Source organism: Peromyscus californicus, unplaced genomic scaffold, assembly GCF_007827085.1.
Source record: "Peromyscus californicus insignis strain IS unplaced genomic scaffold, ASM782708v3 Scaffold_6__1_contigs__length_162567912, whole genome shotgun sequence".
Classification (NCBI taxonomy): Eukaryota; Metazoa; Chordata; class Mammalia; order Rodentia; family Cricetidae; genus Peromyscus; species Peromyscus californicus.
The window spans coordinates 31731374-31757600 of record NW_026294584.1 but is presented as its reverse complement, the minus strand read 5'-3'; the positions used below and the strand labels follow the sequence as shown (position 1 = coordinate 31757600).

Sequence of the window (26227 nt, the reverse complement as noted above, 5' to 3'; positions counted from 1 at the left end):
CTTCCAAATTGTTTTTTGTTTTGTTTCCCTTGAAAGAGTCTTGACTGCTCTAAACCTATTGCATTTGCTAGTACATTTTAGAATCAGAAGCTCAGGGACCTCATTTCCACCTGAAAATCATTTAGATAATAAGGTCCTGGACACCAGACCACTACAATATTACAGTAAGATTTTGGTGGACACAAGAGAAATTCAGTTTGTTTTGCATGTGGAAAAAATGTGAATTGTTGTGCCAAAGGGAACATTGGGAAGGGTTGTATTTTCTAGAGATAGTGCTGTAATATCTTCTATTGCCACATTCTATTGTTATTCTCCTATCAAAAAACAGATGGTATTTTTTACCCTCTTAAATCTAGACAGGCCCTGTGCCTACTTTGATGAGATCCAAATGCAGTTCCTAACTAGCTTGCCAACATTTACATCCTCTTAATTAGTCTTGTGCCAGCCTGTAAGAAGTCCATGATATGGAGAGGGTCACAGAATTGCCAGATATCTAAATATATGAAAGCCATATGGGCCCTCAAGTTTAGCCAAACTCAGGTGAATCTAATCCCAGCTGCAGCTGCGTGGAGGACCCCTTGCATAAAATCACCAAGCCAAGTCTAGTCCATAGAACTATGAAAGGTATCTTTATATTTTAAAGCTCTGAATTTGGAAATATTTAGTTATAAAGCAATAAGTAACTGAAGCAGCTAAATATTTTGCTTTTTGTTAATTATCTAGGATATTATAATACATTTTGACTTATTAAATTACAAATAAATTTTGCTTCATAATAATGCAGTTTTATTCAGTTCAAACATTTCCTAATGTCCCTTAAGACTTCTCCCTTAACCTAGAGATCTTTACAAGAATATTGTTTCGTTTTCAAGACCAAGAGGTCCTTCTTATTCTTTCTCTTAAGAAGATTACTTATAATTCCATTATAATCATGGGACAATCTATGAAAGATTGAGTCCCTTAATTTGTTAATGTTTTATCACCCAACATACAGTCTATCGGTGAACATTTCACATATAGTTGAGAATGTGTATGCTGCTGTTGTAGACTGAAGTGTTCTGTAATTATCAGCCAAACTCAGTTGGTTACTGGTACTATTGAAGTTTCTGCAACTTAATGATTTTTCTGTGTAGTGGTATTAGCAATTACTGAAGTAGAAGCTTTAACATCTCCAATTATAACTGTGTGTTAGTCTATTTTTCTTTCAGTTCTGTTAATTTGCTTCACATATTTTGAAGACCTGTTGTTTAGTGTATACACATTTAAGACTGTTTCTTATTGCAGAATAAGTTGAACTTTAATCATTGTGTTATAGTCTCATTATCCTGGGTAACTTTTTCATATATACCTATCTAGTTTAATAGTGATAGGTCAATTTAAGCCTTCTTTAAATTAGATTTGCATCATTTATCTTTTCTAGCCTCTATTTTCCTACTTATATAATGTTTGGAAAGAATTTATTATAGAGAGTATACAGATGGATATTTTGTATATTTTTACCACTTTTAGCAATGTTGCCTTTTAACTATATATGTTTTAATTAACTCTTATGTTGGGATTTGAATCTACCATCTTATTATTTGATTCTTCTTTGTGCTAGTAGTGTTTCAACCTTGTTTTCCTTTCTACCACCTTTTGAATTTGATTGAACATGTCAAGTTACTATATTTTTGAATGTTTGTATAGTATTTAAGTAGTTACTGTGTGTCATGTATACTAATTTATTGCTGTGGATTTGGAATCAACATCTTACCATTTTTAAAATAGAATGCAGGAAGTTGTCACCGTGTCACTCCCTTTGCCCACCCTCTTTAAATGGTTCCTTTTTAGGTATTACCTCCACACACAACATATGCCCTATCTGACAGTGTTAGAATGTGTGCTTTCAACTATCAACATACTGACTGGCTGGCTGGCTGGTACTGGAGTGCACACAATGTGCTGTGGCCCATGTGTAGAGGTCAAGGACAACTTTCCAGAGTGAATTCTTGCCTTCACCTTGCCTTTGAGGCAGAATTTCTCTTCTTTCTGTCCCTGCCCTGCACTCTGTCCACTAGGCTAGCTGGCCCACAAATTTCTGAGTAATTCTTCTGTCTCCTATCTCACTATAGGAGTGCTGAGATTGCAGATGCATGCCACTGCCATGACATCAGGCCTTTTATGTAGGTTCCAGGGATCAAACTCAGGTCATCAGTCTTATGCAGCCAGGGCTTTTACTGACTAAGCATCTCCCTGTTAAAATATATTAAAGACCTGGAAAAGTCTACACTCCATTATATTTACATAGACGTGTATCATTTCTCATGCTTTTCCCTTTTTCTAAATTTCTCTTTATTTCTTATATTTGGGGTGTGTGTGTGTTCATGCATCGTCCTTGTGCACCCACCTGCACATGCGCATTGCATGTACACAAGAGTGCAGGTGTATATAAAGGCCAGAGGCGGCTGATGAGGATTTCTTCAATCACAGTCCACCTTATTTTTTTAAGATAAGTCTCCCACTAAACACGGAGCTCACCAATGCAGCTAGGCAGGTAGGCCAGCAAGACCCAGGGATCTCGCCATCACCATAATTACATATATGGCTACTTTGCCTGGGTTTTTTTTAATGAGTGTTGAGAATCTGAAGTCCAATTCCTCATGTTTGCACAGCAAGCAATTTACCAGCTGAGACATCTCCTCCGGTCAGGTTCTTTTTTGCAACATTTCTCTTCTGCTTGCAGAACCACTTTTAGCAATAGTTCTCAAGGGTTTCTGACAGTGAATTCTCTTTGTTTTCCTTTTTCTGAGTACATGTATATTTGACTTTTATTCATGAAGAATATTTTCACCGGATATAGAATTCTAGGCTGATGATTCTCATTGCTTTATACAAAGTTCTTCCTGTTTTCTCTCCCTTTGTAATTTATGAGAAACTGAAGTCATTCACACTCTCATTTCCATTTTCTCTTCATAATAATGGGTAATAATAAAATATTTGTCATTGCCATTTATCAGAATTTTCTTTGCATTGTATTTTTTTCAATCTATCTTCAAGTTTCTTCTGTCTTCTCAATTTTGTGATTTTTCCTATCTGGTAAAATAGGTATTTCAGTTACTCTATTTTTCAATTATAAGATTTTTCTGGTCCCTCTTTACATTTTCTGTTTCTTGCTCAACTCAGAAATTCTACCTTTGTCAGTTTGGGCTGTAGCACAAACTCTTCTCTCCTTCATTAACGGAGACTCCTGCTTTTCTTGGGTTCTGTTTTGCACACACGGGGAGTGGTGGGGGTGGTAATCTTAGCAGAAAAAAGCAGGCCATTCATGAGATAGTTGTAGGGATCATAACATGTGTTTTCCTTTCTCTGAGGGGTCCACTGTGTGCTGCTGACTGTCCAGTGCCTGGAGAGACAGGTGTCTCATAGTTTTACCCAGCTATATACTTCGAATCTGTATAAAATATCAGGTACCTGTTGCTCTCTTGGACTTAGAAACAAGTCTTTGGCATCAACTTGTTGAAATACACACTGGGACCTAAATGATTTTTCCTTTGGTTAAGAAATGGTTATAGGGGGCTAGAGATGTAGTTCAGTGGTTAAGGACACTTGCTGCTCTTCCAGAGAACCAGAGTTCAGTTCCCAGCACCAAGGTCAGGTGACTCACAATTGTAACTCCAGCTCCAGGGGATCCGAAAACTCTGGCCTCTAAGATTTCCTACAGTCATGTGCACATACCCACGTGCAGGCACACACACACACACACACACACACACACACACACACACACACACACATAATTAAAATAATTAAAAAAAGAAAGAAACCTTTAAAAAATAAATGGTTATATTGGAGATCACTGCCTCAAGAAGTAACTCAGACTGAAAGACAAATGGCCATGAAGTTGAAGAAGTAACTTCACTCTTGAAGGGTGGGGATAGTCTGGTAGTAAATTAGTTCTCTTCTCTGCCCTGGGAGATTAGACAAACAATGGATCTAACTAAGAAAACAGACTGACTCATTTGGCTAAAATGCCATACTGAAGTTATAAGCAAACTGACATTAATCTTTTTTTTAATTGGGGGTGGAAAGAACTGGATTCTGTATATTGTAGTAAGTTTTATGGTCAATTCGGATATTTCTGATTGAAAAAATAGAAAAGTCAAACATTTAAGGTGATAGATATAAAGCCTTGTGGATTCTGCCTGTCACCCTCTGCTATACCCAGGGTGACGTGTGGAATTTACCTCACCATTTGTTAACTCACTTCTCCATGGTCATTTCTAATGATGAACGAAAGGCTTGCCTTTCCTGCTGCTTGCCTTGAGCATTCCCCATCACCCTGTCCAAGAGCGTTTAAGAGATGAGATGCATACAAGAAGGAAGGTAGGAAGAGAAGCTGTGTGGGACTACACTATGTAATGGGTCAGTAGGGGTGGAGTAGGAAGAGAAGTGGAGTCAGATCTGGAAGAGAGCAGTCATCATCATCGGGTCCAGACTGCCTCCAGACAGGTCAGGAGGGGTGTTTGGGTGGACCTTTTCCACATCTGGGTTTAGCCTCCCTTGAACTTTGTAGCCTTTTGCTTTTGACCAAACTGATTTGTACTCTGCAAGGCATGTGGCGCTTCCCTGTGTTCCTCCCATGAAGCTCTTTGGGGAGGATTTAATTGGCTCGAAGGATGGTCCATCCCTTTTCTAGGAGGCCTGTTTCAGGTTTAGGTCATTCCATTGGCCTCACCATCAACTGAAGGGCAGGTCTCCTGGCCATATAATTCCCTGGGCGGAGAGGAAAGGAACCCAAACGGATGGTCACACTCCATGTGTGCCTAACAGCCCCTGAGCTGTGAGGACAGGATGTGCTGGGATGGGCGGAACTTGTGAGCTGGAGTTTCAAAAGTAGTTAGCGTTCTCATTGTCCATGTAGCCTGCCTACCTTCCCGGAATCCACATATATTGCCTGGTTTATTTACTGCTAGAAGTGAAACTTCAGTATTTCAAGAAACTGAGACAATGGTGAATGGAGATAAATTTTAGCTTGTCCCTCTGCTTCCTTCAAAAAGAAGGCTGGTGACCATAAATTGAGGTGCACGAGGTAAGGCTGTTGGGAGTGATCCCGGCCCTCCCCCGCCAGCGTGTGCTCCTCCTCAGAACAGCAGCGCACCCCCTCCCTCGCCCAGAGAAGACGAAGCAGAACTTCCCCTGGGTTGCAGCCCAGTGATATGGAGCAGCTCTGGCGCGGAGCCCTGCTCTTCCCGAGTCGTGGGTGGCGCGGTGCTTATTTCCCTCTCCTCCCTTTCCGGACCCAAAAGGGGATGTATCTGGGTCAGCCTGGGAGGGGCCGGACCTGCCACGGACAGCGAGGGGGAAGGGGGTGGCGATGACAGCATCTTTCAGGTTTTTGGCATCTCTGGGCTGTGCCTTGTCCAGCCTCTCACCGCTGGGTGCTGGGCGATAGCTGACGTTCTGGCGAATCCGGCCCAAGAGGTGGGCGATGCGGGTGGGGAGTACCGTCGTCCTTCCTATCAGCATGCCTGCCCTACACACAGTGACCATACAATCCCTTTATATTCCCTGTTCCCCGAGGCATGCTCCTGGGTGGTGGCCCCCTGCCCCAGGAAAAGAGCAATGGAACAGTTCAAGGTCCCTGTAAGTTCCTGGTCTTCCTTTCCGGTGATAAACCTCGAGGCTACAAGCCAGTTGCTGTTCAAGATGCTCCACCCTCGGGCCCAAGCCCCATCTCTACTCTGTGCGGACCCAAGTCCGAGATCCAGCGTCACTGTACTTTGGCCAGACGCACAGGTTGGGCACCCTGGCTGGAGAGGTGCAGTCCAAGCCAAGGAGCAGACACCTGGATGCCTGGGAGCCCCTCTGTGAGCTTTTGCGCTCCCTCGACAGCGCTAAGAGGAGCTTGAGTGTGCATAAAAGCCGCACCTTCCCAGGGACGCTTAGGCTGAAACTGTTGAGTGAGATCTCCTGGGTCCGAGCCCCTCTCTCCGACTCCCTTCGTGTATGGAACTCAGGAATCAAGGCCAAAGGCTATCTGTTCTCAACCTAGCCCACTCAGACACTGCAGATCCCAATTCCCATGAGTACTACCTCCCAGTATTGAAAGCAATGAGTTGAAAATCATTTTTGGTTTCTTGTATCCTGTGCGCAGTTATCTCCTCATCCCTTCCCGGCCCCCGCTGTCTCCCAATATTGCATGATCAGGGACCTTAATTTACCAGAAACTGCTAGCCTTGGCAAAAACGGAGCCTACGTTCCGGTGGTGGCCCTAGTCCACCGAAGCTCTTTGGCTAGGAACTTCCCCAAAGGTGCCTTTGCCTCAATGATGCTCGGGGTAATCCCGAGATTTGCCAACCTCCTCTGCTCCTCCTCACCCGGAGGCATCTCTTGCCATCGTTTCTCCCACTCCTCTATAAAACCTGGTGCCCCCCACGCCCCGCCCGGCGCAGCGCCCCCTTCCTTGGCTGTGCCTGGAGGGGAACCGAAAGGACAGGGTGCGCGGGAGGCACGCAGAGCACGGGGCTGCCTGCGCTCGCAGTGCCTGGGGAATTGGCTGTGGGCGAGGCGGTCCCGGCTGCCCTTTATCGCTAGCTGGGCTCGTCTTTTGAAACTTTATCAGTGAGTCTCACCACTAGCCGCAGACGCGAGCGGCGGGGGGGCGGGGGCGCAGAGGCGCCGGCAGCCGTGACGAGGCGCTCCCGGAGCTGAGCGCTTCTGCTCCGGGCACGCATGGCGCCCGCACACGGAGTCTGACCTGATGCAGACGCAAGGGGGTTAATATGAACGTCCCTCTCGGTGGAATCTGGCTCTGGCTCCCTCTGCTCTTGACCTGGCTCACCCCTGAGGTCAGCTCTTCATGGTGGTAAGTCCACGTATATGGGCGCGGTGCTGATGGATTTTTGGAGATGGGAGTAGGGACCCTACTGGTCGCATAGACCCTCCTTGGCTGTTTCTCAGTCCTGGCAGTTGTGGATTCTGGAGCAACAAGATCTTATCACAGCACCCTGAGTCTAACCCCTTCGCTTTTCTCAAAAACCCATTTTAGCTTTGACAACTCCAAAAAATTCACATGCACCACAAATGAGAGCTCTAATGTTTGGTTGTTTGGATCCAGCTGAGTGACAGCAAAAGCAGCCAATATCTTATTCCGCTGAGAAATGTGCTAGCCTGATCTCTAACTCTAATAGAGACGTGTGTGTGTGTGTGTGTGTGTGTGTGTGTGTGTGTGTGTGTGTGTGTGTGATTCACCTTGAAAACTATAACTGCCACCCCCCACCCCACATTCTCAAAAAAAAAAAAAAAAAACTGCTTCGAGATAAATCAATCCAGGCAGTTGGAGTTGTAGAACCTGAAGCCTGTGATTCTGTATTATTTACAGTCCTTCCACATTCCTGGTGCTTCACCCCAATGAGGCAGCCTCCAGGTACGGACTATTGCCTCCATGCAAAACTACGGGGTCTCAGGTACCCAAGATGCTACCCTACTCAAAACTGTTTTCCTAAAGGGTCACTAGGCTGCTGTCTTTGTAGGCTGGTCTATGATTTATTATGAGCATTCTCTGCCTGTCCAGAAATCGTCCCCATCTCTCAACTTTATGACCTTGAAAAGAGATGGAGTTGAGAGCCCTGTAACTTTCTTGTACATAGAGTACCAGGGCAGATATTAAAGTACTCTGATACCAATTCAGGATTGGTTATCCCCACACACACAGCTTATTGTATTGGACAAAGGTAAGGACCTCAGCCAAATTCAGGACAAAGTCACTGACTATTTAGACATCAGAGTGCCTGAGAGAAGCAGAGCAAGGCACTGATGCTAACGGGGGTGAGGTGAGGGTGTGTCAGCTCCTTCCTTGTTACAATGAGTGACTAGGTAAACTTGACGTTGCTGACACCGGATCAAAGAATGACTTGCCAGATTGACCATTCTTTCAATAAAATGATGCTTTCTGTTTCCATATGTGTATAAATATTATTTATTGCCCCAGCATTTTGTCACATTGTCTCTCAGCTGTCACATATATTTTTGTAAGTCACAGCTGTAATGATTTTATGATCGTATAAAATAATGGCAATACAAGAAAAAGATAACCCCCTTGTCTGGTCACTCCGAAAGACACCCGTGGCAGCTTGGGTTGTATAGAGGGTACCTTTCTAAACGTTTCCCAACTAATGGAGAACATCTGCCCAGAGATAACGATCTAATTTTTTGTTAAAGTTTCTTTTCAAGACGTACTTTATGGAGCTATAATGCTGATTCTTCCAAATATTTAGTGCTCTTGATAACAACAGAAAGATTTTTTTCTCTCTCCAAAAAAAAGTGTCTATAAGTGCCAGAAGACTAGAAAATGAAACCATTTTCAGGATTCTTTAGTGTGGAAAGAATGGCATGCTTGTAAGAAGAATGTAGCATCAGATCCCAGCAGGTGCTAATAGGATAGGTGCTGGCAGTTGTGAAGACATTTAGGTCAAACAAATGGGAGTGAGGAACTTCTAAAGGTCAGCTTCCTCCAAAGCCAAAAGCAGACATATGGCATTCACTGAGAGCAGAGACTTCTTTGAAATTCTTTCTGTGTTCTCCCAAACACACTGCCCCCCTTCAGGCTCTGATCTTCACAATGCTACTGCCTCTGCCTCCCCGTCCAAAGCATCATTTGGTGGCCCCAACTTCGGGAGCTAGTCATCACTCTATTTGGAAGTAGCTTTGACCAGGTCATTGGCCATGCTTCCCTTGCCTGCTTCTGCACGGAATGAAAATGAAATAGCCCCTGCCTTCTAGTGTTAGCAGAGGACTAGGAATTCATACTCAGACGGTGCTGGTCTCCTGCAGAACACCGAGCTCTGTTCACACCACTTCCGCCTTCTCTTGGATTCGCACAGGTACATGAGAGCTACAGGTGGTTCCTCCAGGGTGATGTGCGACAATGTGCCAGGCCTGGTGAGCCGCCAGCGTCAGCTGTGCCACCGCCACCCAGATGTGATGCGTGCCATCGGCCTGGGCGTGGCTGAGTGGACTGCTGAGTGCCAGCACCAGTTCCGACAGCACCGCTGGAACTGCAACACCCTGGACAGAGATCACAGCCTCTTTGGCCGGGTCCTCCTCCGAAGTGAGTCTCCTGCCTTCCCCTAGCTCCCGGTTCCTGACCTTCCCCACTTGAGTGCTCAAAACCCCTGCTCATTCTTAGCGGCATTCTGTTGAGCGGAGTTTGTGCTCTGGGGGAGCATCATCTCCTTCCAGAGATGAGAGTTGTAGCAGTCAAGGACCGATCTCTTGTCTGTATGCCTTTGGTGGAGCAGGTTGAGAGACTATGGGCTGAAGGACTGCAGGCTGGTGCCTTTTCATTCTTTGCTCTGTCTATCACTTCGACACTCATGACCATTGGGGATCAAATTTTGTCTCTGGAAAGAAAGAAGCAACCATAGGACTCTTTGAACTTTTTTTTTTAAATGTATTTCTGAGGCTTGAGCCTTTTGGAAGAATTTGACCTGACGATCAAGATAGTGTGTTCAAATCTTTGATCATCCAAAGACTATCGCTATTATTTAAAATACACTGTGAAAATTTTGTGGGTAGAGACAAATCTCACCTCACTTTTGACTGGTTAGTTGAGAATTCGACTAACTAGGTCAGGCTCACTCTGCATCTACTTAACAATATTTTCCATAGAATGTAAATTCCACAAGGGCAGGAACTAGCCTGTATTTTATGCACTTTGATTGGTGCCTGTGTATTGTAGGTCCCACTCATTTGTTATAATGAATGACTAGGTAAACTTATAGTGAGAACTTGTTGCTTTTCCAACTACATTTTAGGCAGTAAGAATATTTATGAATGAGGACTAAGAACCCTGAATACAGAGATTTCTTTTTCTCTTAGAGGGAGATTTAATTCATTTTTCTAATTAGATAAAGGGAGCCTTTAAGTGTCTGAATATTGAAAGTAACTCAAAGCTAGTGATCTATTCTCATATAATAAGAGAAAATAAATTAAAGTCAAGTTTTACTTTCCAATAATATTCATCCATTAAGCTGGCAGGAGTAGCATTCTTCAAGAAATAACTCTGTCCAACTTGTTGGTTGGAAATTTGACTAGAATCACAACAGTTTATGTGCAAAGACAGAAACAGAGAACTTTACACTTGTTTTTGCCCACCCCACTCACTCCCTCCCATTCCCAAGAAAATCATCCAGGCTGTGCACTTGGTAATGCTTAAGAGGGTGTTTCTACCATGTCATCATCAGAGCCCCAGGGTTTTATGAGGCCAAATGCATAAATGAATGTCTCTAAAATCCCCCAAGGGCGTAGTACTCTCACTCTTAGAGTATCCCTAAAGTTAATTTACTGTGATACTCTGCAATTTTATTCTCTCGTTTAAGAACTATATTCTTATGCATTCCTTTTAGAGTTTCGAGATGACATCGCAAATTTTTGAAAGGATAATAGCAAATGTCAGCCTCATGGAATTTTAAGACTTCACCTAGATTAGTTCACCAGTAAATCAATTAGTGCTGGACCTTGTCAAAGGGAATTTGCAAATATCCATCACAAGTCATCACAGGGTGTATTGTTTGTAGGTTTTCCCTGATTAAAATAGATCAAGAGTTTCCAGTGGTTTTAAATTAGAGGAAATTCCCATTATACAGTGATAACTTGTAGGTCCATTAAGTCCTTTGCTTATGGAGGGGTGAAAATAAAAGCAGCCTTTAAATCACAAGTGAAAGGAAGCAATTTAGAATTTTGAAATGTATTATTACTGGGCAGGGGTGGAGGCATGTGAAGGTGGGGAGACAAGGTTCAGGATTGGGGTCTCTCTTCCCACTGTGCATTCCAGAGGGTCAACTGAGGCTTTTCTTGCTGAGCCATGACACTGACCTGAAAGGAAACAGCTTCAACAAATGATCCAAAAGATGGCATCTCTGCCAAGCTGAGGGTTGTTTCATAGAACACTTTGCAGTCACTGAGAGGGAAGAGATTTAATGGAGAAAACTGAATGAATTGACTTGGCCTATGGCCCCAGGTAAATAAAGGTTTCCAATTGGGACTTCCTAGAGATGACATGGAGCACTTTGCCAAGGTGCTAAAAACTTAAAACCCTCACAGCACATCATTTCTTTCCACTCTTCACAGAAGGCCAACTTCTTCCCAGACAGATCCCTTCAACTGTCAGTGATGATTTTGTATTGGTTTGTGGAGGGCTGAATTTGGCCTACAGCAGCCTATCCTGGAAATAATCATGAAATTCCAATGAAGTAATCCATAGACCTCTTACAGTTAATTACTTAGAGGGACATTTCAATGTACAGTTGTGAAGAACTCTCTGTTAGAAACCTAAATGTGCCTTTAGGCGATCAATCGGGGAAGACGAAGGCTAACATCGCTGTAGGGACATCATTATTGCCACTAAAACCCCCCATGATAATTCAGAAGTGGAGAACAATTGCCTTGTGCACCCTAGAGACCAAGAGTAAAACAGAATGACTTTTTTTTTTTCTTTTTGGTTTTTCGAGACAGAGTTTCTCTGTGTAGCTTTGCACCTTTCCTGGAACTCACTCTGTAGCCCAGGCTGGCCTTGAACTCAGAGACATCTGCCTGCCTCTGCCTCCCGAGTGCTGGGATTAAAGGTGTGTGCCACCACCGCCCAGCTCAGAATGACTTTTAAGAACATTTGGAATTTACTCTTACAGGTAGTGAAAAACCCAAATATAGTCTTTTAAGTAGATATCTCTGAGATTCTAGAATAGGCTTAAAAAACAAAAGGTGATCAGGGTTCATCCTTGTAAGTTACAAGAGGAAAAGACAACAGAATGTAAGAAAAGTAAAGTAAGGATAAAAGAAAGCATTTTTTTAAGAGTTGGACAACCCATGACCCTCAAGAAACTCTAGCTCAGTGTTTCGCCTCCGAACCCAAACAAACCCTGCCTGCCTACCTAGTTGGCATTGGCTCTCAATCCTCAAATGATAGCAGCTTCAACAGTAACACACCAGGAAGCATCCATATCACCATTTAGATCAGGATCTTATTTCAGTTGTGATGAGCTGAAGGAGAACCAGTTTCTCTAAGAACCCCCGTGGTCAAACTTTGTTTTGTTATGAAGCCAGATCTCAAAATGTGCTACTATTTCACACATAGCATTGTAGTGAATCATCTAAAACACTTAACTGAAAACATCTTAAGTTCATATCTACATGTCCCGCGACATCTGGAGGTAAAACAAAAAGTCATGTGGTAATAGCTAGACATTAAGGAGTATGTTTGACTAACAACAAATATTTACAAAGATGATCTTTTTCGGAAATTGTTTTTGAATTATAGAAAATGACTATTTTTTGGTCAAGTCAACAAGTTAATGTGATTGTTCAGCAGTCGCATGAGGATGAATTTTGTGCCTCAAAAACCTCTCTAGTGCTTTTAAAATACTGTGAGTTCCTAACATGATATGATCCACATCTTCAATACTTTTCCTCACTTACAAAATGTCTTGCTCAAATTATAAGATTAGTGGCAAATACATTAATCATGTATGGTTATTTCCCACATATGATATCTGTAAATATGGACACTGGGTTCCAAATTCCAAACTAGATTTTCAATGATAAAACAACTGCCGGGTGGTGGTGGCGCACGCCTTTAATCCCAGCACTCAGGAGGCAGAGCCAGGCAGATCTCTGTGAGTTTGAGGCCAGCCTGGTCTACAGAGCAAGATCCAGGACAGGCACCAAAACTACACAGAGCAACCCTGTCTCAAAGAGCAAAAAACAAACAACTATCAGCAAGGAATTTTTCAAAACTATAAAAATAAATAAGTGTTATTTATCTAAAAGCCCGTAGACAAAATTAAGCCATATTAGTCAGCACCTCTCAATTCTTCTTCAGCTGTGTGAGCCGTAGAGCATAAGCAGGGACTTTTGAAACAGTTCCTAGGATCCCACAGTTCTCTCTCTAGAGCACTGCTTGACACCTTTGACAAATACTCATCTAAGTGATTATCCCTGGAAATAACTGGTTCCCTTTTAGATGGTTAGAGTTTTGGAGATATTCTTAAAGTGCCATTTACTATGGCGCAGATATGTGTTCCTGGTTTTTAATAATGAGATTATCAATGCAAATTTTGCAAGGGATGCACAGGAAGCTGTAGCACAGAGTGACACGTGGAAATGAGTAAGGTTTCAATGCGAAAAAGTAGTCTGTTCTCCCAGCTGTGTGGTTCAAAAAGTCACACTAGTCTTGACAGATTGAATCACTGAATGGTTCTCTGCTTTCTGCCTTACATTGGCATTAGCTTGTCCAGCTTCTATTTTGATTGTTAATATATTTGCTGCAGCAACCATTAATAAAAAGCTATGCTAATAACAATGAAATACAGTTCCACTTGAAAAATGAGGTGCACACAGACCCCAAAGAGCCTTATATCTGTCACTCTACCACAACACTGTGTTATGAGTTACTACAGATTATTAAAAATAATTTAATGTAGTTATTGCACTGAAATATGTACCTCTCAGCCTGTAAGTGAAAGTAGGCTGCTCTCTAATAAAGAACAAGTCTACAAAAGCCCCCAAAGAGTTCTTGCCCAAGTCTAATTATAGGCGGTAAATTTGTTTCTTTCCAGAAAAACCAAAGGAAAAGCTTTTCACTGTCTCTGACCCGATACCAATGATTAGTGCAGGTGTTCCAGAAGAAAGGGAAATCACCTTAGTACTCAGACACAGTATATAACCCAAGGATATTGCATATCACCTTCAACAATCTTCCAATTACTTGTGAGAGTTGATGGCAAGCCAGCTCTCCAGTGTTAATGTCAGGGGCTGGTGGCTGACTGAATTCTCTTCCTACTCTAGTCCCAAGATTTTCTTGATTTCAGTGTTGCACTGTCTGTAAGTTGCACTGTCTGGGAGGGTGTTTGTTTGCTCTGGCCTCCAACTATTGGGTTCAAGCAGTCTTCCACCCCAGCCTCTGGAGTAGCCAAGACTATAGACAAGTGTCTGTCTTAACAGCTTTTTTCCAAGCTGTGATATCATGACTTCAAAAGCATACAATGGAATGAATGATAGGGCTGTAGAATTCAGACTGTTTTATAGATGGAGAAACTAAGATGACTCATGCCAGTTGTACACTTCTGGGACATCCAGCGCTTGGGGTGAATGTGATTTGCTGAAACCAGGAGCAAGTCCATCTTTTATCTTTTCTACTCTGTAGTTAAGGAGAGTTGGACATTAGATATTTAAATGGACCAAATCCTACATTAAGTGTAAATGATTCACATTAAAGAAATAGCCTGGGATCTAGAAAAGAACCCTTGAACACCATAGGAGATGAAATGCCCAACAGCTTACCATATGAGAGCAATGCGGGACACTTTAAGAGAGGCTCTCTGGCCACTTTTAAGAAAAGCATTTTTGTTGCAGGTAGTCGGGAATCTGCCTTTGTTTACGCCATCTCCTCAGCTGGAGTTGTATTTGCCATCACCAGGGCCTGTAGCCAAGGAGAACTAAAATCCTGTTCCTGTGACCCCAAGAAGAAAGGAAGTGCCAAGGACAGCAAAGGCACCTTCGACTGGGGTGGCTGCAGCGACAACATTGACTATGGGATCAAGTTCGCCCGTGCCTTTGTGGATGCCAAGGAGAGAAAAGGGAAGGATGCCAGAGCCCTGATGAATCTTCACAACAACAGAGCTGGAAGGAAGGTATGATCTGCTCCCCTGCTCACTTGAGGGCCCTGGGGCCTTGTCTTCAGATTTCCTAGAGTTGACTAAATGCAGTGTAGACATGGTTTTCCACTGACCCCCCCAGTCCAGGGCCACTTGTTCTAAAGAGTGCCACCAACTGGACTGAGACATCCCCACCCATGCCCCACCTCCTTCCCACAGCTGAGTTCAAGGAGTCCACTCCATTGCTTGGAGCAGTTTAGTGAGTCAAGTATTTTATGATCCCTCTGGATAGTGTGGAGTCCAGGCAGGAGGTATCATCTGCCAGATAGTTCTTCACCCAGAATCGCAATAGCACATTGAATACTTGTATGGTATATCAATACCCAGAGCATCTTCTAGATAGTTCATGAAAGCAATTCATCAAGCATGGTGGGTTGGCTTCTCCTGAATGCAAGGGTACTCTTTTGAAGCCAGAACCAGCACTAGCTATAATGGCCCCCTCCCTTTTTATGTTACTGGTTGAATAAGAGAACCAAAGAAACACCCTTATCCTTTCATCCTGATGAACCTCCCAGTCCATCGGACTCTGGTCTGCAATCCCCTTCAAACACCCATTTGGTGTGTAAGGAAGTTGAAGTCCCCAAGGTTCTCACCAAGAGTTGGTCAGAGGTCAGGACTAGAACTCAGATTAACTACTAGGCCAAGGTACTTCAACCTGGTATTAAACTGCTTCAATGCCTATGGTCAATGCATTAATGAGGTAGGACTGTTTAGGTGGCAGCTTGGCCAGAGTCACAAGAGAACCAGAGTATTGTCATTGGTGCCTTTGGACAGAAAGCAGAAACTGGCCGAGATAATCAAATATTTGGTCTGAATCACTATAAGATAATATAATTGTCAGAAGAAATAGCTATAATTTGTCTTTTGTCTATAAAACATCAGATATACCTGATATTAATTTGTAAAAAAAAAAAAAAGGTAAGCAAAAAATTGAAAGATGTGGAGAAGGGAATGATATGAAGAAGCATAGAAAAAGACTACAGATCGGTTTGGATGTAATCCTCTTACTGTGCTCCTGCAAGGAACAAATCTCATTTAAAAGAAGCAGAAGAAGAGGGACTCTTATTTGGCACATGAATAGGATGAGTGTGACCTGAGCTGTTTACAAATAGTACCTTTTTTGAACTTAAACATTAACATTCTTTATTTGCGTGAAATTGTGAACTTCTGGCGGCCACTGCCAAGACTATAGACTATGGTTGTGTAATCCCAAATTGGTAAGTACTGTTTGTGCAATGATTTAGATAAAAATAATCTATGCTGACCTTTGTTTTGGCATCGATAGAGCATATGTAAGTTATAAAGTGTGGTGTCTTTGATAGGAGTGCACTGCTTAATGATTTGAATGGGGGTATTTTCCCTAGACTCCTCGATTTGGAAAGATAGGCTCTGTGACTCAACATTGTACCCAAAAGAGTGTCAACTTATTACAATATTTGTGAAGTTTTTATAATAGGTCATTAGACACTGCATAGCTCTAATCTTCAAAACAATAGATCTTAGCTATCACATACTAGGTCCTACATAAACAAGTGTTTTAATGTAAATCACATGATTGCTCACTGCAAAGAGGTGAACAGCTGTCAGGCCTCAGATATTCTCCTGCCTACTCCACAAAACTTAGGAGGCTACTTTTGATTGGAATAAAAGTGCACACGCTGGCTTTTTAAAATGTGGCTTTAATTAATGGTGGGTGGGCAGACTTTTTCAAGGAGATGCATGATGTCAGTGAATATGAACTTTAATGAGAGTAAATGTATTGAGATAAACATGCGTCTCTAATTCTCTTCTTGCGGTCATTAGGCCCCCAGAACTAACTCCCCCTTCTTCGCAACCGAAGGTCTGTGGAATCAAAATGAGAACAGGCTGGGTTCGTGTTTGAAGGCAGTCCTCCTGAGCTAAGTTTCCAACAAGCCCAGTCTAGAAACCCCAGCCTCCCAGGACTCACAGGAACATCAGTCCAGGCTTTTTATTCTGTTGCTTTTTAGTGCTTTCCAAATTGTCTGATATGAACACCATCTACTTTTAAAACTGAGAGTAAGGGGGCCGGGGGGGGGGGGGGGGGGGGGGGGGGGGGCGGGGGGGGGGGGGCGGGGGGGCGCGGGGAGGGAGCCCGGCGCGGGGGGGAGTAATATATTTTGTTTGAAAGAAAAGTCATCGGTTCCAAGACATATCTGTTTAGCCAATGCTGTCACAATTCAACACTGCCATCCATGTAAGACCTCAATTTCCCCCCAATAACTACAGTTTAATTAATTTATTATGACCGCTGGTTAGAGCGCCCTCACGTGTTTCTCTTCTGTAATACCATCTCAGTCTGCGTTATTCATTCTAACCATTTTCAAAAGACTCTATAATTCTTTTGCTCCTTTCATGTTCACTGGAGGTTTGTCTTTCATTGAGTCTCGTTTTCTGGTTCCAGATAGAATTAGGAAGTAAATTCACCTGGTTCAAAACCACCTCCACAGCTCCCCCAGGCTGTGAGGTGGAAGAAGCCACACTGTGAAGACTTGCAAGTTATAGTAAGATCATTTTTAGTGAATGACCAGCAAACAATACCTGGTCAAGAGCCACCATTTATCCTCTTTCATGAGCTTGCAGGGGACTTTTTAATTATTCCATTCTTTTTCTAAGAAGAAATAATCTCAAGTTCATTAAACTGTCTTAAGAGAATCTGAATCAAAATAATCTTTAAATCTAATCAAATACTGCTCTTTAACAACTCCAGAAATTTCTTTAAGAATATGAATTTCCATAACAGAATTCTATAAAAATATTTTCTCCAAAATCCATCTCTTATTATAATGAAAACAGAAAGAACATGGAATTTACTATCAGTCACACCTCAGCATTCTTCTTGCAATAACAGTGAGTTTGCTCACTGGTTTTGTCAGATGTAATGTTAGATGAAATATGCAGAGTATAGGAAGATAAGTATAAGCAAGGAGCTCAGGCCGCTGGCCTGTATGAGCTGCTGAGCAAAAGTCCTTTACCCATTGTGGAGCCAAAGCTGTTTATAACTGGGTAAAAGAAGCTGGCCCAAACCCAACATGAACTGTTCTTTAGGGCTTAATCAGTTTTTCTGCCTACAGGCTTATCTTCTGTACAGTTTAATGCACTAATAAAATGGGCATAGTTTTGCTAATTTATAAAGTCTTTTTAAATGTTTTATAATAGGGTCTTCCTACATATTAATAGGAATAAAAAGTAGCACGAATATTTCTAATTACAGGTAAGAAATTGTCCACAAGGAGATAAGGGGGCAATATAGGGTCAGGTGATAATGGGATACCTGGCTTGGGGTTCAAATGCAGTCGTGTCTGCCCAAAGGCACATGTCAATATTTCCATATTGTCTCTATTTCTGAATTTTCTAGAGAAACTAACGGTATTTCTATTTTTTTTTTAATTAAAAAGCAAAAGAGGCAGCAGCTGCTGTGTTGGGAAGGTGGCTTTGACGATACCACTGTCCCTCATGTGGCTTCATCTCACAGACTTTCTGCAGTGAGCATGGGGTTACGCGCTGTTCTTTAATCTTTTTGTTTTTAAAATTCTTTCACACAATCTATTTTGATCATAAATTCCACTCCTCCAGCTCCTCCCCCACCCCACCCACCCGACTGTGCTCTTTCTCTCCCTGAAAAGAACAAAAACAAATAGAAGACAAAAAAGCCAACAATATCAAAAAACAAGGCATAGAGACATTCTGTATCTGTCGACTACTCCTGAGCACGAGGCTTTCCCTGGAGTGTGCTTGATATAGCCAGTGTCACTACAGTGATGAAAACTAATTTTCCCTCTCCCAGGAGGTCTCAATTGCAAACACCTCCTTAGCTAGAGGTGAGACTTTGTGCTCACTCCTTCGGTGTCTTTCACTACCCTAGATTTCAAGTTGTAGTACGAAAGTTATAGTAATAAAAACAACATGACATTATAATAAAATATTACAATATTTATGGTAATAAAAAACGGAAACGCTGATGAATGGAATAGAATTGAAGACCTGGACATAAATCCACACAATGAGGGACACCTGGTTTTTTGGGGGGTTTTTTGTTGTTGTTGTTTTACAAAGAAGATTCCTAGGTAGCAATTCATTTTAACAGGGAAATGTTGTCTTAATGTTGAAAACATTGCCATGGGTCATTGTGAGCTCAGCTTAAGCCATTTGATCTCATTTGAGAGATTCACAGAATCTCAATGAATGGCACTACAAGTCTGGAAGCACGATGTCTTACTGAAAGCACGATGTGTTACTTAGTTCAAAAGACAACTGTCAAAGCTCCCTGCACAAACATATTTGGGAGTACTGAGTCAGATAAGAAAATGGATATGAAGAAGTGCGTGGCCACAAAAATAACTTTTAGTCAGGGAGATGGTGGCAATTAAGTACAAGACAAGCTGTGTCAAGTGACAGACTAGGGCGGGATCTGTTAACTGAGGAGATAAATGTCACACACACACTCTCTCTCTCTCTCTCTCTCTCTCTCTCTCTCTCTCTCTCTCTCTCTCTCTCTCTCTCACACACACACACACACACACACACACACACACACACACACACACACACACACAGGAAGCCTACAAGCTAGAGATAGATTTCCCATAGAGAAGTGCCTTTCAGGATTGGTGGAATGTAAGGTATAAAGGTGAGGAATGACCAGAGTTCCATGGAAAAGCTCTTGACAGACTTAATGGGAGCAAAAGCTGCATATGTATCTTTGCCACACCTAGAGATCCTTAAGTACTGGGCCATGACATTTGAATGTCACTGGAAAGACACAATACTTTAGCTCAATTTTCATGTATTTTTCAATTCCTTTTAAGTCTACTTTGAAAGAGTAATGGGTATCAAAGTTAAAACATTTTATAATATATTTGAATTAATGATTAAAAATAGATTTATTAAGAAAATTGCAAGCCTACTTCTAGCTCCTTGAATTTTATGACCAGTCTTGAGTATCAGCATCAGGAATGTTATAGTTTGCTCTCTGATATTAATGAACTATAAAACAGAGCATTCGGTAACTGTTTATATTGATTTTTGTAATAATAAAACATAGTATTGTCTATGGTAATGTGAGCAATTCTACCTATAGATGTCATCTTGACTGGGGCAATAAGAAGGCAAGATTCTCTAAGACTTGAACACATCCTTGGACAGGCTCCCTAACTAGCATTGCCGTAGAAAACAAGATGCCCACATATATGCACCAGATTTCAAGAAAACCTGAAAATTAAGTGCATTTTCCATGTGAGGAGACAGGAGTATGATAAAGTAGTCAGAATCCGGACACAAACTGGCTGTATTTACTAACTGAAGTGATCTGAAAATCCTAGTTGCGTTGGTACCCTGCATGTTGTAGGGGAGGACCTTCTGGAGTGAGGGACTCCAGCATTCTGCCCAAACAAGTGCCAGGCAAAGACTGGAAAGGGAGAGCACCAAGGCCCTTTGAGTGGCCCTCTGGAGAGCCGGGACACAGCAAACACTTTTAAGTTCATCCACAGGAAATGCCTCCAAAGGAAACATAAAATCAGTGTTGTATAACTGGTAAGCAGAACCTTAAGACAAAACAAAACAACAACAACAAAACCTAAGTTCTAATAATGATATCAAAAAATAGATCCCCTGATATCACTTGAAATAGGTAATAAACAAATAATGGATCGGACTTCAGAGAACCGGCATATGATGAAAAAGAAATCCCACTCTTAAAAAGTAAGGAATATCAACAGGCAAGGAAGGAATCAAACCAAGCTGTACTGCAGAGCCAAACTGTGTGCACTCCTCTTCCTCCTGCCCTTCCCGTTAACAACCTCCAGCATCTTCACAGCGCATGAAGTTCAGTTTGCAAACCCCCATTTCCCAGCTGATCCCCTTAGTTCATAATACTAAAAACTCAGATTTTGAAAAGTCAGAGTAAGCACCAGCCTCTGTCTCATTAAATCCCAAATTAATATGCATTTGATACACTATTTATTACATGAATCGCAACCCAATCAAAGTTAAAGTTCTCAAACAGAGGCTAACTCTTAACAAAGTTATTGCAGTTCCATGAAAGTTCTATTATTAGAGAATGTGTCTTAGCCCTGCATCATTTGTCAACTAGAATTATTGTATATATGGTTGGTCTATGGGAATGCTAAATCCTACAAATACAAACCCCACACCTTATATTTCCTAAGCCCACCTACAGTCACTGTTTTTAATAGATGACAGAACTGAAGAAATCACAGTACCTTATTGAACTTAATAAATGTTTGCATAAGCTAACCAATTGCACCTTTTCTAATAAACATTCCTTGCTTCCCTGGTTCCAGTGCATGCACAGTTGAAGGATATAAATTGTTTCAGTGTTCAGTAACTCCTATCTTAGAGATGTGGGCCTGTCAAAAGCATTTAATTGGTAATAAATGCGCTTGGCTCTAAGCCAATCTGGAAATTAAATAATGTGTTTTTAATGTGTGTTTCCTCAGGAAAACTGATAGGACCAGAAATATGTTGGCTGCTTTGTGCAATACAACGAACTAAAATTTGGAGCACCAACATGTCTTCCAATGCTTCAGTTTATAAGTACTTACCAGGTAGTAAACCGAAAACAAATCGTATATTTGATTTCTAAGGCAAGGCCAATCAATCATGGGCAAGCATTCTGTATAATATAAAGTAGACGGACTTTTTCTAATTGGAAAATTAGTATAACACAATTTAGGGTTTGTAAGCTTGGCAACATGAATGTAAAAAAAAAAATCTTCTATTCTTTAAGGAAACCTGATGAGGCCACCTTAGTGGTTCCTTCTGTTTGGTTTTCATAAAAGTTGATGTAGAATACCTTCTCGTTGAGAGAAGTTTGTTCTTGTAATTGGCAAAGTAATGCTCTTCAGACCATAATTATAGATGCAGACATTGTGTGTAGAAAAATGTAGGACTCACTGAATCTGGAGAACATGTACCCAGGGCTTCACAAATCCCAGGACAAGAAGACTAGCAAGAGAGTTAATGTGAAACCCCAGGTGTCAGATTCTACCTGCCTGCACATCTCACTACTGCCTCCGGACCTCCTGTAAAGGGTGGATAATAATATACTTTATATGCTTGTGTTGATTCAATAAAATAGCTACTCTACAACATGTAACATGGTCTGGCATAAAATAAGAACCTAATGAATATTATGCCTCTTTATTATATTCTGATAGCAGGCTAGGCAAAGAAATATAAATAGAATTTTCTACACAATGTATGTATAGCATATCCTTCTATAATTCTCTCTCTCTCTCTCTCTCTCTCTCTCTCTCTCTCTCTCTCTCTCTCTCTCTCTCTCTCTTACACACACACACACACACACACACACACACACACACACACACACTTGTTTTTGTTTTTGTTTTTTTGAGACAGGGTTTCTCTGTTTAACAGCTCTGTAGACCTGGCTGGCCTAGAACTCACAGAGATCCTCTTGCCTCTGCCTCCCAAGTTCTAAGGTCAAAAGTATGTGCCACCATCACCCAGCTTACTTTTTCTCTCTTTTAGCATTCAGAATTTTTCTCTGTGATATAGAATGCTAATATATGGAGTTCTTTTTAATAAAAGGAAGTTTAAAACATTAAATTCTAAATGTAGAAAGTAGGCTCTGAGTAAAAAACTTAGAAATTATCAAAGTCAAATATTTAAGGGTTTCATAAAAATATGATCAGTAAGATTTTTAACCTTACAGCAACCCACTGGAGAATGTTAGGAAAAATGATATATATTGAGCTAAAAATGTTCTTTGTACTAGTGCTGAACACCAAAAAGCTGCTGCTGTCCTTGGAAGTTTTCTCCCACATCTGCCTTTTTTTGCTGTAGCACCCACCAAGCTTGCGGTGACAGGTTGACCAGATACCACAGAGTGAGCATCAAATGGGTTTCAGACATGCAGTGCTGGAGCGAGTCCTCGAGAATCATTCTGGCCAGTATGGTGATATACAGATTCATGAGGGCTGTGTGGTTGAGTAGAGATGCCTAACATAGGACTGTACAAGTGGCCTCCAGTAAGAATCAAAGAGAGGAACAGAGCAGGAGAGCTTTTAGGAGAGATTCCAAGAGACAACAGAGAAGTGGAGATCGAATTGTATGATGATATTTATCTGAAGCTGTGAATGAAGCTGTCAGTCTCACACTGGAGAGAAAACAGTTGCAATTGATTCTTCTACAATAGGAAGACAGCAAAAGAAGAAAACAGTATTTATATATAGCTACAAAAATGATAAACTGAGCAATGGAAAAGTGTGTACCGTAAAATGGAAAACGACTGCCAGATTAAAATCAATACTTTAGGAAGTAGAGAAGAAATTTTATGAAGCCCGGTCAGTCTTCTCACGGAGATTCAAGAAAACGGTCGCATCTGTAAATAAAAGGCTAGCATCTGGAAGCCTAGAGACAGTGATGGCAAGAGAGCAAGAAATCAGAAGAGGAAACCAAAGAACTCTCCCAAAAGTCAAGCAAAAACCCAAGTGGTAAATGGAGTTTGAGGAGGTCACACACAATCCCCCATTTCTCACTCGAGTTTGAAACTAGGTACCAAATGAACAGATAGATGGAGCAAACATGTTGATTTCACTGCTGGCTGGGGAAAGGCTGCACCGAGGGATGGGAGCCTTGTGCAGCACAGTGCTTCCAAATAGATCCCAGAACGTAGACTCTGCCCTTTTAAAGGCTAGGCATTGAATCCCATTCATGAGATCGCTGGCTGGTTTGAGAGGCTTGGTCAGAGTGTGTTTTCTCAACAGGCTAACAGATCCCACGGAAGAAGAAAGGAAAAGCCTTTAGTCCTTCCTTCAAACTCACCGGTTGGGCAAGTCAGTTTTCCCAGTCTGGGGAGAAAAGAACAAAGGATGGAAAGAACCAGAAATGTTACTTTACTGCATTTTTTTCCCCAAGAAAATTCTTCAAGAAAAAAGTTAAAATTAAAAGGCATAGAGGATGGATTTTTCAGGGTCTATGAGCCAATTAGAGTGTCACAAAAGCTATGGAAAGTGCAAAAAGGCAAATCTTAAAGAGAATATTTTAGCATGGAAGTCTACCAGTGTAGGCTGAAAAGGTCTGATATCTGTCAGGGAGGGTTAATGCATGGGGAAAATTCCTGAGGTGTGATATGTCAGAATACCAAGAACACGGCGAAGATTCTAGAAGTTTTCATGCAAGGAAAAAAAAATGAAACAAAAGCCAAAACGAATCCATAGCAAAAGAATCAGTAAGATGTCCTATTTCCCATTGGCAGCACTGGAGGCGAAGAGCCTGCAGGGCTACACCTCTAAACTTGAGGGGAAATTGTTTTCAATCCAGAATTCTATACCCAGCCAAGCTATTAATCAAATGTGAAGGCTGAAGTAAGACCTTAGACATCCAAGAATTCAGAAAATGTATCCTCTGTGCACCTTAAAGGAGTTAAAAATGTATTACAAGCAGAAAGAATGATCAGACAAAAGGGAAACATGGCATCGAGGGAAGTGTGTGTGCAGAGGAGGAGGACCGAATGCTGAATCTCAGCTGGGAAGCTAGCCCTGCATTCTAAGAGCGTCCTTCATGCCAGAAAGGCTGTGGCATAGGATAGCAGCTAGTAAATTCAGCCCCAAGACATCACTGCACTTGACTTCATGGTTAACAATACTATTATTTCTCAGCTTCTGTGGCCCATTGATTTCTGAATCTTCTGTGGATATCCAAATCTGAGCTATTTAAATCCCTTTCATAAAATAGTGCATTATTTGTACATCACATATATATGCACACACATATTTATATCTCCTTCAGTTTGCATCATTTGACAATTTAGATGATACATAGTTGTTATGTCATATTGATTAGGGAATAATGATCAGAGAAAGCCTGTACATGTTCATTAAGGACACAAGTATCATAGACCTAACAATACACATGAACAAGATGTGCATGAACAATGCTCAAACAGTGAGTGGTGGAGAGAGACTGAAGATATATGAGATGGTGGAGGCTGCAGCCTGCCTACATCTGTCCTTCATCTGGGTGGACTCAGCATGGAGTTCACAAATACAAACTCAAGCTTTAATCTGAGGAATTTTCTGAAGTCCCTCCTAATTTTTTTTTATTCCATACTTCATCAAAGTCATAAATATAGAGGGCCAGTAAGTATTATTGTTTTCAAATTTTCGAATAAGCATCTAGATATATCATGGAAGACTTGACTGTAATACAAAGTAGTGCTCTGATTTGGTTATTCAATCTTGTATCATACAAATAAGATGTCACCAGTTCCTCCATCACCAGCTGTGCATGGGCGGCCCCTAGCTCTTTACCCAGTATGTCTGAAGACCTCAGGGTGTCCCACCACTCATTCAGTTCTTCTGTGTGGCCTACTAACATGCAAAGCCATTGGATTGGGGTCTCACACCATTGGGTGCCATCTTTCATTCTCCCCCAAACAGCCACAGTGGAGATTGTTACCTGCAGAAATTTTTTCCTGGTGATGAAACACAGAGTGGGAAACCACTGTAATTAGATAACTAGTTTTTCCCGGTCCACCGAAATGCAGTGGTGCCCTCCCCTGCTCCAGGCCTTTTCTTGTGCTCTGCCTTCCAGAGACCCCCAGACTCCTGCAGTGAAGCGGAAACTCTTTACACTCTCTCCTGCAGTCCGGGGACATCAATGCTCAGCCCAGGCCATGCATTAGAATTACCTGAAGGACTGCAAGTCCTGTCAGGGCCTGGGCCTCATGCCTGCCCCACCCCCTCAAGGTTCTGATTTACTCAGTCTGGGAAGGGGCTGCAAATGATCCCCAGGTGATTTTAATGTGCGGCCAGAAACAAGAACCACTGCTTTGCTCTCTCCAGTTGCCAGGGAACAGTCCTCGGATTCCTGTAACTTTACTACACAGAGTAGCTGGAGTCTTCCCCTCTCTTGCCAGACTCTGCATTTCCTCAGACCACAGCCAGGTTGTAAAAGAACGTTTTCCCTTCCTCCTCTGTGTGGACACATGTGCAGAGCTTTAAAAAGTGGGACATACCATATATATTGTCGTGCATTTTGTTTTCATCACTTGACTTTCCTTCATGCATAAGACACTGACCTGCCTCATCATTTAAAGACCCACAAAATACCATTATTCACCAGGTACCTGAACTGACACACCCATTTTCCCACTGGTGTCATCTGGCTCTCTTCTCAGAGTTTGCTGTTGCTAATAGTGTAAAGTGAATTTTTGATTTCTCCTAAGAAGGGAGGGGAATAGTGTGTATAGTTCAACGTTTCAGGAAGATTCCAATGTGATTTTGGATTTTGCATGTCTGTTTAGGAAGACCACAGATTGGAAGTACATAGTTCTGCCTCTGCCTAGTTAGTGACTAGAGATTTTACTGTCCTTGCTGGGACTTGATTTTCAGAACTGTGGAATGGGAATACTAATTTCCTTTGCTTAATTGTGTTGTATACATGATAGTTCATGTAAATCACTGTGCGTCGAGCCTGGCTAAGCCTGGTTAAGATCTCAATAAATGGTTGCTGTGATTAATAATGCTATTGTA

The 26227-nt window shown here is 41.9% G+C and overlaps 1 protein-coding gene across 1 annotated transcript in view; it reads left to right on the top strand.

Annotated features, from left to right (window-relative positions):
- Positions 1-6453: 6453 nt before the first annotated feature.
- Wnt2 (Wnt family member 2) overlaps positions 6454-26227 on the top strand; it is a 41267-nt gene continuing 21493 nt past the window's right edge. Inside the window, exons 1-3 of the mRNA XM_052721279.1 lie at positions 6454-6844; positions 8862-9088; positions 14389-14666. Of these exons, the coding sequence (XP_052577239.1) occupies positions 6762-6844; positions 8862-9088; positions 14389-14666 (588 nt within the window). The 5' untranslated portion in view covers positions 6454-6761. The remainder of the gene's footprint in view (positions 6845-8861; positions 9089-14388; positions 14667-26227) is intronic.